This window comes from Centrocercus urophasianus, unplaced genomic scaffold (genome assembly GCF_019232065.1).
Source record: "Centrocercus urophasianus isolate 14NV4802_14NV808 unplaced genomic scaffold, USGS_Curo_1.0 seq_11, whole genome shotgun sequence".
NCBI lineage: Eukaryota > Metazoa > Chordata > Aves > Galliformes > Phasianidae > Centrocercus > Centrocercus urophasianus.
This window is the reverse complement of record NW_024884253.1, coordinates 21,190,199-21,204,629: the sequence shown is the minus strand read 5'-3', so window position 1 is coordinate 21,204,629 and position 14,431 is coordinate 21,190,199. Positions and strand designations below refer to the sequence as shown.

Below are 14,431 nucleotides of genomic sequence, written 5' to 3'. Positions count from 1 at the left end.
CGCCCCTCGGCGCGGCGGGCGCGGCGGCTTTCCCCTCGGCGGCGGTGTCGCCGGGCTCGGGTGGGGCGGGCCGGGCCGGGCCGAGCCGAGGGGAAGGGGTCGAGATGGCGGCGTGCGTGGGGAGCCGGACCCTGAGCAAGGACGACGTGAACTACCGCCTGCACTTCCGCATGATCAACGAGCAGCAGGTGGAGGACATCACGCTGGAGTTTTTCTACCGGCCGCATACCATCACCCTCCTCAGCTTCACCATCCTCAGCCTTATGGCCTTCGCTTTCACCAGGTGTGGGTGCCCCTCCCCGCTCCGTCCCCGCGCCGCGCCCCTGGGTGAGGGGGAAGGAGAAGGGGGGCGCGCGGGGCGAGAGCAGGAGCTGTGCATGCAGTAGCGGGCCGTGTGCGCCGTGCTCTGAGGGAGCCCTGCGGGGAGAGCCTCCAATGAGGGGCCGTCTTCTGCCGCTGCCCCTCCTCGGGCTTGTCCGCCGTTTTGTGGCTTCCTTTACGGAAAAAAAAACGAGCGTGTGCTTTGAGCAGTAGCCAGAAATGGCTCTCCTTGGGCTATCAAGGAGCTCAGCGATGACATCACCCAAGTAGTAATTTACCAAGTGTGCAGTGGGCAGAAGTGGCTGCTTTGTGCTGTCATTTTCATGTAACTTCTGAGGGTAATCACACGTGGACTTAGGCCCCTGTTCTGGTAAGCCCGGCCACGTCCTTTCCCCACCACAGGAAAAGCTCTGTGGGTTTCACTGCTGCACTCATTTATGGTGATAAAGCTGAGAGTGGGCACAGGTAACTCCAGGAGCCCAGGAGCCCCGTTTGTAAACGAAGTGTGTAGCAGTGTCCTCCATGGGGTATGTTGTGCTGCTTTTCCAGGTTGCCCATACGTTTTGTTCCTCCTATTGAGTGGATCTGGGGATGTGATGGCATTACGATCCTCCCCAAAGCGATGTAATGCAGCCTCTGACAGAATTATGGAATCATTAAGGTTTGGAAAGGCCACTAAGATCATCTCCAACCAGTCTAACCATCAACCCACTTCCACCATGCCCACTAAAACCACGTTGCTCAATATCACAGAATCGTTGAGGCTGGGAAAGATTAAAAGTGATTCCTGTGAGGTTCTAACTAAACTAATGCATTGAGTTTTGGACTCATTGATGCTTTAGTGCTGTAGTATGTATTTAATCTCAGATTGCAGTAGCCTCGTTGATTATACTCTGCCTTTGACAGTGGAACATCATTATTTATCCCTAGGGTTGTGATACAATTTGGTGTGCCATCTGTATTAAAGATTCAAATGGGTAGGTTCTATCAGCCGCAGAAGTAACGATCGTGCCTGGGCTGGGCTGAGAAAATAGCATGAGGAAGTGTAAAAGAGTGTAGCAGCACATGGCCCTGAGTGTGTTTTCTTTTTGTTTTCTATATATGGCCCCAGTGAAGGTGATAAACACTTGTTCTACTCAGGTGGCAAGATTTTAGCTGAGGGTAACTGTCTGAGAGATCTCTCTTTAATTCTTAAATTAGAGGTATGTTTCTATGCTTTGGTATGATATTGAATTAGGAATCTTTCCTATGAGGGCCCTATTTCTCCATCTGGTAACTCGTCCTGTTGTAGGGCTGATTTAGGTCAAATTGATCTAATTTAAGTCAAATTTATGAGTTATTAGGGAATTCTCATCCAAATATCATTCTGAAGGATTCATGGAATTGATCACTCACCTCTGGGAGAAGAAAGGACTTTTACCTTTAATTCTTCTAAGTAGAGGATGAGTCAGCCAGCAAGCTCAGAACTACGGAGTCTTCATGGCCCTTGGAATATTTTTTTAATATCGTGGTGGTTACTTGTTCCCCAAGAGGATTGCTAGCTTTTATTTCCATTTGTCTTGGTAGCTTTCTAACTGACTTCTGTTTCATTTTCTTCTCCCTGTCTGCCTTTCTTCTCTGCCTCACTTCCTGTGTTTAAGTACTATCAGCTTCTCTTTAACTCTTCTCTTATTCTCTTCACCAGTTGTGAGAGTTACTTTTTTCTTTGTTTGCTTTCTTTTGTGTTCATTTTTTTCCTCCTTTTCTGCTATCTCCAGCTGTCCCAGGAGTTTTTTAAATGGGGATGATACCAATGTGCTGCCTCTGTTGCCTTATTTGGAACACTACCCAAACCATATGTTCTCTTTGAGAAGCTGAGATGGAGAGGGAATAGTACCCAACATGCTATCAGTGTGCGTTCCCAGCTCTCATCTTCCTACTCCCACCAGCTTACTGTGTGAATCTGCAGTGGCTGCATTTAGATTTCTATCTCGAGGGCTCTAAGGACTGTACACAGTTAAGATGTGACAGATTCTTCTTCTTTGCTTCCTTTCTGCTGTCAGTTGTTCCATAGCGCCCCTGATCAATTATATTAAGCAAGGGATTTTCCACAATACATTCATCTTCAGTAAATTATTTTTGTTTTCAGGAACTGCAGTGCAGGCAGAGGAAATTCTGCTTCCTTTGAAGTCTCTCTTGCCTCTTCTGTAATTGTTCAGTGTCAGGAATACAAGAGGGTTCAGATCAAATTAGAAAATACTTTTCCCTTGGATGCAGCAAGCCATAATGTGGAGGCTCCCTTGGGATCAATGAGAGTAAGATGATACTGACTTTGAGCTGACAACTGATGATGAAACTCTGCTTCAGATAGCAGTAACGTTCTCGTATTAATCATAATCCAGAGAAAGAAGAGTGTTTTTAGCTTCTCCATTTTAAAGTGTAGAGTAGTGGTTATCTGTTTTTAAAGCACATCCTTCTAGTGCCTCTGACAACGGCCGCAGCTGCCTTGCTTGTTTCCTGTTGAATGAGCCAGACAGCGGCTCCTCTGCTTCCAGGCTGCACCCCAGAGCAGAGGAGTGGAGTGGCTCTAGCTCTCCTTGTTCTTTCCCTCCCTTGAGAAAGGAAATGGTGGCCCTGCAGGAGGGCTGCTGGAGGAAGGACTGAGGGAGGTGGCAGACTGGCGGCTTCTAGCGTGATGTGCGAGGCTTTATAGGAACAGGAACAAGACCTGTGAGGGTGTTGATCTGTAGTTTTTTACATCCCTTTGTTCAAACTGGATTATTATGGATTTAGGTGCATTTTTGGAAGACTCTCTTTTTTCCTCCCACATGCTCTAAATTTAGTGCTCTAACTATTTTTATTCCAGTTCAGTGTCCTAATTTTTTTTTTTTTTTCTTATGTGATAACGTTTTATGTTTTTGTAATGTGTTAGTTTATTACAGTGCTCTGGAATGGGGAGAAGATCAAGAGAGAGGAAAAGATCGTGCAGATATGATACACTTCATTTTTTTTTATTATTTCTGCAGAAAGCCCCAGACTTGAAAAATACATTTGTGAAGTGGGTTTAAGCTGTAAGAATTTTCTTCTGTCCTCCCACACAAGCCTCATTTGTGCTGCGTGAGTGCTTATATTTCAAAGTCAGCATCAAAGTTCCTAAGGCGAAGTGAAGAGATGATTTAGCACATTTTCCTGATTGCAGCTTGCCGTGATTGCCTCTTTCCTCTGACAGTTATTTTGCTTCTCTGTTTCTTTTGGTGTTCCCCAAAATAACTCTTCAGGAAAGCGCCGTAATTCTTATCCTAACCATCTCCTGCTGCTGCCTGCCTTTACCTGCTTCTGGCAAGGAGATGGGGTACCTATGCCTTCTCAAAGGTAACTCCGACCAAAATGAAATGCTTCTACCACTCGCTTGGAACGAGAAGCGGTTTAACGCTTCGTGCAATATCTCTCTGGCACTCTTTTCCCCCTGAACCAATAAGATTAGAACAGCTTTGCTGAAACTGAGTGATACCCTCAATGCTGATAAGCAAAGGTGAGGGCCTTGGAGTGAGAATCAATTGATGTGATCACAGTGTCCTTCAGTTCTTATCTGGCTGCACTGAACTGTGTGCTGATACGACTTCAGGAACTTCTTATTTCTTCAGAAAATAAGGAATCCCCACACTCGATGACACCAGTGACAGCGTGTGAGTGTGTGTTATTTGTGTATGTTAAAGCAGGAATATGGCTTCGTCTGAGCTGTTGGAATCTGGGGCTCTGTCTGGAAATGCTGTGGATAACACCAGGCTTTTGGGGTTGCCAAGGAAGCCAGAGCTTAGGCCAGGAGCTCAGGATTCAGCCTGTGCAGCACAACTGCAGGAGAATGACTGGTGTATCTGCTGGTGTATCTATCTGGAGTCAGCTGGTTTGAGAGAAATGCTGTACGGAATCCCAAAGGCCTGCAGAGGAACCATTCATGTTTAATGTACTTTTTCCTGCCATACAGATGTAAGTGCCTCATGATGATGAGGGTCTGCTATGGAACTGTTGAGGTGCAATTTTGAGGGAAAGGAAAATAATTTGGCAAAGTGAGAAATATTTTATGACTGTAGCATATATCTAAGGTGGAACACATTTATGCTGCCACAGATTCTTTGCTGAACCATTCAGCCATGTGCCAGATGCTCTACCAGGAAGACCTGTAGTCCCTCTAACATTGATTGGGATTTTTCTTTATTTATATCACGTACTGGGAATAAATGAAGGAATTATTTAAATAGATAAACTGACCACAAGTACATGAAAGTACCACGATAGTAAAACTCGGAGTAGTACTAGCTGATGCATTGTTAAATATTACTTTATATATTACTAATAATGTGCTTATAATTATAGTTGGAAGTTCTTCCATGCCTATTACTGAAGTCTGCTAGAAGCTGACTGCTGATGAGACTTGTTTTTTGGTCATCTTGCTGCATTATATCTTTTATTTTCTAACAGCTTGAGAAGAAAGAGGAGCTCAGTCAAGTGTGCCATGTTATTCCAAACTGAATTCTTAGATCTCTCTTCTGGCTGTAATATGACGATAGCACAAATGTTACCTTGTATTTCATTCAGATTTATGGCTTAATAGATCACAAAGCAGGTTAATATTTTCCTCTGGTTCTTTTAAGTTCAATTGTGTCACTGTTAAACGCAGTACCTTGCCTCACACAGCCTAGAAACTATTCTGTGGGCTTCCCCCAGCCCCAGCAGAAGGACTCTCTGGGCTGTGACTAGGGTACAGGAACCTGGGGCATTAGAATATTAAATGCTGATTATAATAATTAATTGCCCTGTCCTGGCACTTGCACCAGGTATTTGTCATTGGGAACAGGCCAGGGGAACAAAGGGGATTGCAGAGATCACGAAAACAGGGATAGCTAGAAGTGCAGTGAAAGTCACTCAGTGCAATTCCTATCTTGACTTGGTACATAACCAGCATGATTATTTCTTGTACTTTTTTCTATGTAATCTTCATTTAAATAATTATATACTCAGTGTCTTTCAACTTCAACCTTAAAATGATACTTTAACACTTTGATGCTCTCTGTCTCTTCAGGGATGATTCTGTCCCAGAGGAAAATATTTGGAGGGGTATCCTCTCTGTGATTTTCTTCTTTCTAATCATCAGTGTTCTAGCTTTTCCCAATGGTGAGTAAGGTTCATACATCACTTTTTGCAACACATAAATTTCTCTTTATTGCCACTATATTTATTTTGATTGAAGTACCTCTTTGAAATGTATTTTTTTTTAACTTCTGAATTCCTTTGTATTACAGAACAGTCTAAAAATGGGTTGCAGTCACTCTGAGGGGAGATAAGTTATTTATAGCTTGTCTTTATCTAACAAGGAAGTCAGGTTTTCAAAATCAGGGTCCATATTTGCAGGTGCACAGTTGCAGCTCACAGTTGCTAATAATGCTGCCAGCTCCTTAAGAAATACAGTAAATGAATTTACTTTTAGCAGTGTCATTCTACAAATTCTTAAAGATGTAGCACAGTACATAAATCACCTAGTGATAGTTAAAAGCCACGTAAATCATATTACAATGTAAAACCACAGTTGTTTGGTAGAAATTAAAGGCAGATGAAAGTTCTGGTAATTGTGTGGGCAGCAGAAAGTGCAAAAGGGGCAAATCATTTGGGTGACAATCCAGTGGAAGAAATGGCATCTTTCCTGATTTGATTTATTTCTAATTTTTGCTTGTTGCTGTCTGCAAGAGAATAATTGTTGTGTCAACTCCAAAGAATCTCAGGAGTGGCAACATCCTGAAACAAGTGAACAGTGATTGTGTGCACGACTGCTTTGTAGTTCAGGGTTGGAATGTATTTTTCTTGTGTTTGAACCTCATTAATTGATGGCTTTCAAAAAGTAGTCCCTGAAAAACTGAATGTCAGAGAAAAATGAATTTCACGCTTATAACTGTGAAAGAGGGATCCTCAGCATGCACTGAAAATTCAGCCACTTCTTGTGACCTAAATGTGTAATTCGTGTCAAAATGGAAATGTCTAAACCAGACTTACCTCTTCTGCTTTTTGGGCTCAGAGGTTTTTGATCTAATAGTCAGTGTAATCATTGGTTCTAAAGTATATAATAGTGGCCCTGGTAAAGAACACAGGTGCTTTAAATCCTATTAGATGTCTAGTATTTAGTCTGCTAGTTCTTTTTATATGCCTGTTTGTTAACATTTTGTAGTCATTAGAAGCTGAGCACCATTTTTCTTTGCTAATGCACAAGGAATTGTATTTGATGGTTTCAAGCCACGTGTTAGCTGTGGTCTGGAATCCAGATTGGGGGATTTTTAGCTGTAATAAAGCATCTGCTAAGCAAGTAGTATATTACTGTTTTGGAAGCAGCTCCCATTAAAATAATTGAACACTTTGTCTGTCCTATTAATAGGCAGTGTCTTGTCCCTCTCAGTTCTGCTGCTGCCATTTTTTTTTTTAATATACAGCAAGGATCCCCAAACTTCATGGTACGTTACACACCTCGATGGAGAATTTCTCAATGTTTGTGCCAAATCTTCATATGAGAACTCAGAAACAGATTGTGTGGCACTTATGGACTGTCTTGTAATAGGCTTTTTGTTTACTGTCCACAGGGCCTTTTACACGCCCCCACCCTGCAATATGGCGAATGGTTTTTGGTAAGTTTGTCTTCCTAATTCATGTGGTGCTTCTGTGGGACTGATAGTCCCCACGCTTCCCCCCAGATGAGATGAATAGGTTTGTCATGAAATATAATTGTGCATTATACTTCTGTGAATAACTCTTCCTTCCCACTTCTGAGCAATTACTGATAATCTGTTCTTAATTATGTTGGGAAATGTCACTGGAGTTTCTGTGTCAAGATGGTGTAAATTAAATTGTCAGAAAAGGAGCATTCCTTCTAATCAGGACGCAATAGGATTACAACAAAGAATTCTGTTCCCTCTAACACCATTTCTTCCCACTCTGAAAAGTTTTTGTAACTATTGTATGAGCTAGTTGACTTCTGACTAAATCCAGTTCAACAGGGCATTTCTTTTCATTATCTACAAAATGTGCTATTCCTTCATTTCTTACAAGGCAGAGTTGTGCAGCTCAACATACATTTGTATTCCTGATGCGTTTGTTTTTTGGGTTTTTTGTTTTGTTTTGTTTTTTACTTTTTAGCTTTTCTTTTCATAAAATTAGTGTAAATATTAATTGCATTTATAGTTGGGGAAAAATATTTCCATTAATTACAGGAATCAGAGTGAAATCCTGATCCTTAAACACGTGAATTACATGGCAAAAGCATAAGAAATTGTATTTGTACATAATTCAGAGTTCACAGAGCGTAGCCTAGCTGTTAAGCTTGCTTACAGAGAATGAGGCACATTTGCTTTAAAAGCTGACCCCTCTTTTTTTTTTTTTTTTTTTTTTTTTTTTAAGGGATTATTAATACTTCTCTCTTATGCCATCTTATGTAGCTAAAAATAAATAGCTTCCAAAATTAGTTGATTACTCATCTGCTGACATTGAGGGGGTACTGCTGATTAGATAGTACTTAATGAATCCTGATGGTGTTGGGGGAAACACAGGTCCTACTGCTCCCTTCTGAGCAAATATAAAGTAAAGAACATTCTCAGAGCCTCTGTACTTCTGGTGGAAAAACTACAAACATTCAGGAGCAACATTTTCCCCCTCTGTAATTTTGCTTCTTCTGGCCTGAGGTCTCACACCTGTGCAGTATGTGAAAGGCAGGAGTAGCACCTTGGTGTTTCAAGATTCATCCCACCTGCAAGCTGTGCTCATTCCAGTAGTTGGGCATCTGTGTACCTGTTGTGTTTTCAGGACGTGCTGCAGAGGGCAATATGTGCTTCCTGTACGTGCATGTGCGTTTGAATGGAACTTCTCTTCCATAATCTGGCAGTCAATCTCTAGTTATAATTTTTTTTTTTTTTTTTTTTTTTGCTGAAGAATTGCTATAATTTATTTTAGATGGAAGATATTAAGTTTACTCATGTTAATTTTTCTGCCTTCCATGACATTACCACCATGACATTGCAGGACACAAGTAAGTTTGAGTATTAGACTATAGAACTAGTGTTAGTGTTCATGTAGTCTTAGATGTCTGTGAACTTGTGAACAATGTAAAGATGTATTGCCATAAGCAGCTTTATCTACCCACAGGTCTATGCAGGACTCTATTTAAGTTCTTACAAGTTTTCCTTCTTTTAATAAGGCTGTATTTTGGCATTGGGAAGAAAGAGGAGGTGATCCCAAATGCGGTAGTATTTCATAGTGTATAATGGTGTAAAAATGTATCATTATCTTTATATTGAGAAGATTAAAACAGTAAATTTTCCAACTGGCAGAACTAACTGATCATGCCAGTATGCTGGTTTATGTTTGTAGCTACTCTGTGTTGTAAGCACAGCTCAGAATTGCCAGGTGGAATTAATAAATTGATCTTTGTGTTGGAAAAAAAACAATCCTGTGATCCTAATCTACCGTTTACTGCCCAGCTATCTGATCACAGGCTTGTGCTACTTGTGCTGAAACTATCTAGTCTGATTTTTTTTTTTTTGTCTGGGTTTATACAGTTGAGTGTATATTATAGAATGTGAAACAGGAGGTGATATGGAAGAAAGGCTGAATGCTCAAAGATTACCACCTGACTTGTCCATTAGGTTTTTGGGTGTGTAACTGCTGTGTGTAGAAAACTCATTTGTGCAAACCAGGCACGCATTGAGTATCAGTTGTAAGGCAGCTTTCTGGACTCTGGCACAAGGAGTTTTATGTGTGTGATTCTAAAGCAAAGTCTTTTTGCAGGTCTCAGTGTGCTGTATTTTCTGTTCCTGGTGTTCGTGCTCTTCCTTAACTTTGAGCAGGTGAAAGCAGTCATGTACTGGCTGGATCCTAATCTTCGGTATGCCACAAGGGAAGCAGACATTATGGTATGTATCCTTGGCATTTTATTGGGCACTTTGGCTACTTAAGTGTGTTTTACCTGAGTGGGAAGGAATGCATCTTAATTTGCTGACATGACAGGCACAAACTTGCATTGCAAAAGAGGGTGTGAATGATTGAGTATCAGAAGAGAGTTATTTTAGGTAGAAGTAAGAGTTGTTGGTTTACCCTTTACTGTCACATGGAGTTACTTCAACTGAGTAGCGTCTCTTTGCTCTGTGTTTTGTGTTTTTCTGCACCATGGTCATCTGCTGTCATCTGTTCTTGCCCCAAGAGTAAGCAAGTAAACTGATTGTCTTATGTAGTAAGTTTCTGTTTGCCAATGACAATTACCACACGGTACCTGGTTAGTAGCAGCTGCAAAACTCTGCCCTGTAGCATGTAAGAAAAAATGGAAATCCTTACAGTGCACTTACCTTATGTTAGTTGATTGATAGTGAGAGCTGCATATGAGCTCCTTCTGTGGAAAACTGAATGCTTCAGATGTTGCGCCTCAGTTAATCTGTAGTATTACTGCAGTATACTGTGCAGCTGTAAGATCCAGAGACTGACTGTGACTTTGGTTTGCAGGATATGTGGTGGTGGTGAGGCATGGACAGCTTGCTGCTAGGGTGCTGGGAGGGCACATTCCTAAATGCAGCATGTGCATGGGGGTTTGTGACGTTGCTGAGCAACAAAAGGAGGCTGATATGTAGAGCCTGTTCATAAGCCAGGCTCACTTGGCACTCCTGTCACTTGAACTAGAAATAATTCAGGTCAGAGGAGGACTAGTGGTAGTACTGTTGCCAAATTACCGTACACCAGGTGTCCTGACTGTAGTGGCAAAAACTTGACTCTGCTGTTGATCCTGACATGATCACTTAAAGAAAGTTGGAGTAAATTTGCAACAATAACGAAGCTGCAGCTTGGTCTCTTCTGCTGTACTGGCAGAATAAAAGGAAGAACACATGCTGTACTTGAGAATAAAAGGAAGTTAAACACATTTCACTGTATGACTAGCAGAGGTGCAGTTGAAAAAATATGGTACAGCATAAAAATAAAAGCAGAAAAGTTTTCTTGTGTAATCTGTATACCAGGGCATGAAGAATAAGGTTTTTTTCTGAAATTACTTTTATGGCTGTAAGTGTTGTGTGTATATGTAGGCCAAGATACACAAGTGTCAACTCAGGGTTTCCTGGGATTTGAACCTGGATATTTTTCTCTGTATGTGTATGAGTATAAAGAAAAAGAAATGTACCAGAGCTGCTATCTACATGTGGATTTGTCCAGCTCTGTGCCAGGGTGTTCCCAGTTGTACTCAGAATGCAGCAAATAAGTTTCAAATCTCTGAGTATCTGTGATAAAGCTACAGCTTTGCCATCTTTAGGACAGGTGGCACACCTTTCTCTGAATGATGAACAGCACTGGCATCTGCAAGAACCAGTGTCATTCCCTAACATCAGGGAGCACCACCAGCAAGGAGCATTTATGGTTTCATAGACCTAGCTGCCTCTTGACAGGGAGCGTAAGAGATGGGCAGTGTATTTGTGTGAAATTGTGTTCTTGTCCTCACAGAGACCAGGATTTAATTATGTATCTATCAGTTCTTTTTCAACTTGATCATGGTTTGGGCCTGAAGCAGAATCCTTTAATTCAGCAGCACTGAGGAGTGCTGTTTTGTCACCTGCAGATGGCAATGTGTATTTTAGGAGGGTTGGAAAGAAGAGGTTTTTTTGTGTGAGCTCATCTGTGACAGGACAGTTGTAAGTTCACTTTGATTGTTGTTTTTTTCCCTTCAGTCCTGTGACTGAACCTTCTCAATATGAATATGTTCTTGCAAATTGAGTAACGAAAGTAAGACAAAAAGATAGCCAAGTGAATATTGAGATTAATATCTTAGTGTCTTAAGCTGGTGAGAATTAGCCACCAATTTCTGACTACCAGACAACATGACAACAGGGAAAGGTGGTTATTGCAAATCAGAACTCCCAAAGAAAAGCAAAGAATCTGTTTTTTCAAGTACTGCTGCTTTTATTATTGATTTCATTATTCCTGCTTCATTATTTATTATTATTGATTTTATTGTTCCTGCTGTTCCTTTGTTACATAAGAAATATATGCTCCTCCAAGCATGGTCTGCTCTCTCTCTTCAAATTGGAACTGTGTGGTAACACTGCAAGCTTTCCCACAGAGTTTAGGAGAAAAAAAGGGGAATAATATCTTTACAATTTCAGGCTTGTTGCACTGGATAGAAAGTAGTTACTTCATTCTAGCACTTCTGCATTTGTCTATTCACCGAAGGCTTTTTGTTTGTTTTTATATTCTGTCTTTAACAGGAGTATGCTGTGAATTGCCATGTTATCACCTGGGAGAGAATCCTCAGCCACTTTGATATATTTGCTTTTGGGCACTTCTGGGGCTGGGCAATGAAGGCTTTACTGATCCGCAGCTATGGCCTGTGTTGGACTATTAGCATCACCTGGGAGCTCACTGAGGTGGGTCACTCATTTATCTCAAGTATAAGGAAATGTGTGGGACTTTAGTTGTTGTGGGGGAAAACATGACTGTTAATAGAAGGATGGCATACTAATTCTCAGTATAAATTTATATTTTAAGCCTTATCAACTAGATGCCAAGCAATTAGTGCAGTTGCATCTGGGCTTTAGGTAAGTGATGGCTTTCTGTTACCTAAAAGGAGGCTTGCTCTTATCTGAAAGGGGGGAAATCTCAGCCAGTGTATTGGTGCCATCTACTCTTTCTTTTTCTGCTGCTGTAGGAGCCAACGCCCTTGTGAATTCAGGTGCTGGTTTGTATGCTCTGATTTTGATCATGTATTACCCTTTTCACCTTGCAGTATCTACTGTCTTGATCCCCCTTGCTCCAAATATAACAATATTCGAACATTTTGAAAGGTTGTAGTACTGTACAGCAAAAAGGAGTTGCAAGGAAAGTGAGAGACCCATGAGGAGAAGTCTGTACGGAATGGCAGGACACAATGCAGTGAGATATTTTCTATTGTGTGGCCTGAGAGCCACGCACATGAGCCACACTTGTTTTCTTTCATCACACTCCAAAGCCTTGATTATTCATATTCACTTGCATAAAAATGTAGTTATTCTAACCAGGATCTAAACTAGTTCGCACCTATTATAGAACCATGTGCCATAGTTTGGGGTACCACATGCTATTTTGTTTGTTATCCAGCTTTACAGCAGTTCTCCAAGTATATAGTTAAGGTGGTTGGCTTTTGACACTTTTAAATCCTATTCTGGTGTAAAAGCATTCTGATACTTGAGTCAATCACTAGACTGTTGCTTGGATTGCTGGTCCTTATTGTTGAATTTGTTTTGAGAATTCAAATTGATTGTTTCTTGTTTCTTCAAGTATTATCTAATTTGCATGTAACCTAGAGGTTGATTGGTGGAACGCATCATCTAAAATGTAGGGATGTGTTCCTATAGAAAGTGAGTTTTGTTTCGTTATATTCTTTGACTGAACAATTCAGAGCAAAAATAGAAAAGCCTAGTTTTAATCAGCTTTGGAGACAATGTAGTTTAAAATGTCACACTTAAAGCGCTAAATACAGATGTAAACACCTTTAAAATCTGTTTTCTATAGAGGTCATTTATAATTCAGAGATGCAGATAAGGATCTGGTTGTCGAAGATTAAACTTCAGGTTTGGAAATGTTTTTGTTCCATGGCATTTGATGATGTTTTTCAAGTCATTTTGAAGCTGTTTAAGATCTGAATTTCACAAGTACCCAGCCACAAGGAATAGTTTAGCTAGTTATTTTACTTATTTTTTTCCTCTGGAAAAGAAGTTTAAATTTGGAGTTGTTTCACACACTCTTATTGTTCAGGCACACAACCGTTGTCTTCAATTTGACACCACATGGGTTGTCTAGTATTCCCTGTTGTTGAAAAGCAGATCATTGGATCAGACAATATGCTGGATAAGGTTCAACATATGGAAGAGTTATCGCCACCCAAATGGATTTTTAATGAATTAGTTAATTCAAAAGAGTCACTAGAAACCTGCAGAAGTTATCAGGGCAGTTACATGGGGATTTAGCCGTGCATCTCCTATTAGCTTTAATGGTTTTCAGCTGGCTTCCCATCCTGAAATGATACACTTGGCTCATGCTACTGTCTGTCAGATTAAAGTTGGGATTCAGGCAGTCCTTGATCTCTTGTGCTGGGAAAACAGCAAGCACTTCAGAAACTGGCTGGCTAACACCTGTGGTCTGTTTTTCACTGCCTCACTATCTGTAACTTCTGGTGTCTTTGGCTTGTTTATTGCACATGGAGATTCATAGCCTAGTGCCCCTTTGCTGTTAAATCTGCTTGAAACATGAAAAGGAAGCTGTTTGTAGCAAGATAATGAGCAATCTTGTGTAGCTTGGTTCCTGCAGGAAAGCTACAAATTTCTTTTCTACAGGTTGAAATTCATGTAGCTTTGACAAAGAAGACCAAGCTACTTTGATACACTTCACAAGGGTTTTCAAAGGAAGGGTAACTCAACACTGGTCACTGTAATTTTTATAAATTGACCTCTATTCATTCTTGCTGTGTACAGAGAACATTCTTCGTGTTCTTCTTCACACATCTGATTTCTGGGTGGGGATATCTTATTTCTACACTTATCAACCAAAGATACTCTATTACAAAATCATACCAATAATCTTGCACAGATGCATGGATCGTGTGTATTTGTTAACTCTCCCATAAACATGGCACCAGTTTTGTCAGTTAACGAGTTATTTAGTTTATGTGCTTTGTTAAGCATTTCTGTGTGTATACCAAGGGGAACTGCTTGACATACGGATGTCTTGGTTTTCAGTCCTCAACTAATATTTTCAGTCTCTAATTTTTGGGTTGCTGTGATTTCTTTTGTATTTTTTTTTATTTTTTTTCTCCTTGTGGACTAAATTATTCAATTACTTTCTTTCGAATGAGAATGGGTAGAGGTGAATCCATTGCTAGCTCACAGTACATTGTGCTTACGTCTTGCCTTAACTGTCTGTCTAGCCAGTTCTCCTTCACACTACCAAAAGCTTAAAGTTACCAAATGTATCTGCAAATACTTTTAATTGCCTTACTGGTGCCTCAGTGTGGTCTTCAGTTAAGCCGTAGATTAAATTCAGAGGGAAGTCAATTGCTAAAGCAGTAAATCATTCATATGCTTTGTAGGGG

The 14,431-nt window shown here is 40.7% G+C and overlaps 1 protein-coding gene across 4 annotated transcripts in view; it reads left to right on the top strand.

The window, feature by feature from the left end:
* The first annotated feature begins 70 nt into the window (after positions 1 to 70).
* PTDSS1 (phosphatidylserine synthase 1) overlaps positions 71 to 14,431 on the top strand; it is a 53,421-nt gene continuing 39,060 nt past the window's right edge. For all 4 annotated transcript variants that reach the window (XM_042838239.1, XM_042838227.1, XM_042838249.1 and 1 more), the window contains exons 1-5: positions 71 to 283; positions 5,381 to 5,472; positions 6,924 to 6,968; positions 9,121 to 9,245; positions 11,574 to 11,732. In XM_042838239.1, coding sequence (XP_042694173.1) covers positions 105 to 283; positions 5,381 to 5,472; positions 6,924 to 6,968; positions 9,121 to 9,245; positions 11,574 to 11,732 — 600 coding nt within the window. In that variant the 5' untranslated portion in view covers positions 71 to 104. The remainder of the gene's footprint in view (positions 284 to 5,380; positions 5,473 to 6,923; positions 6,969 to 9,120; positions 9,246 to 11,573; positions 11,733 to 14,431) is intronic.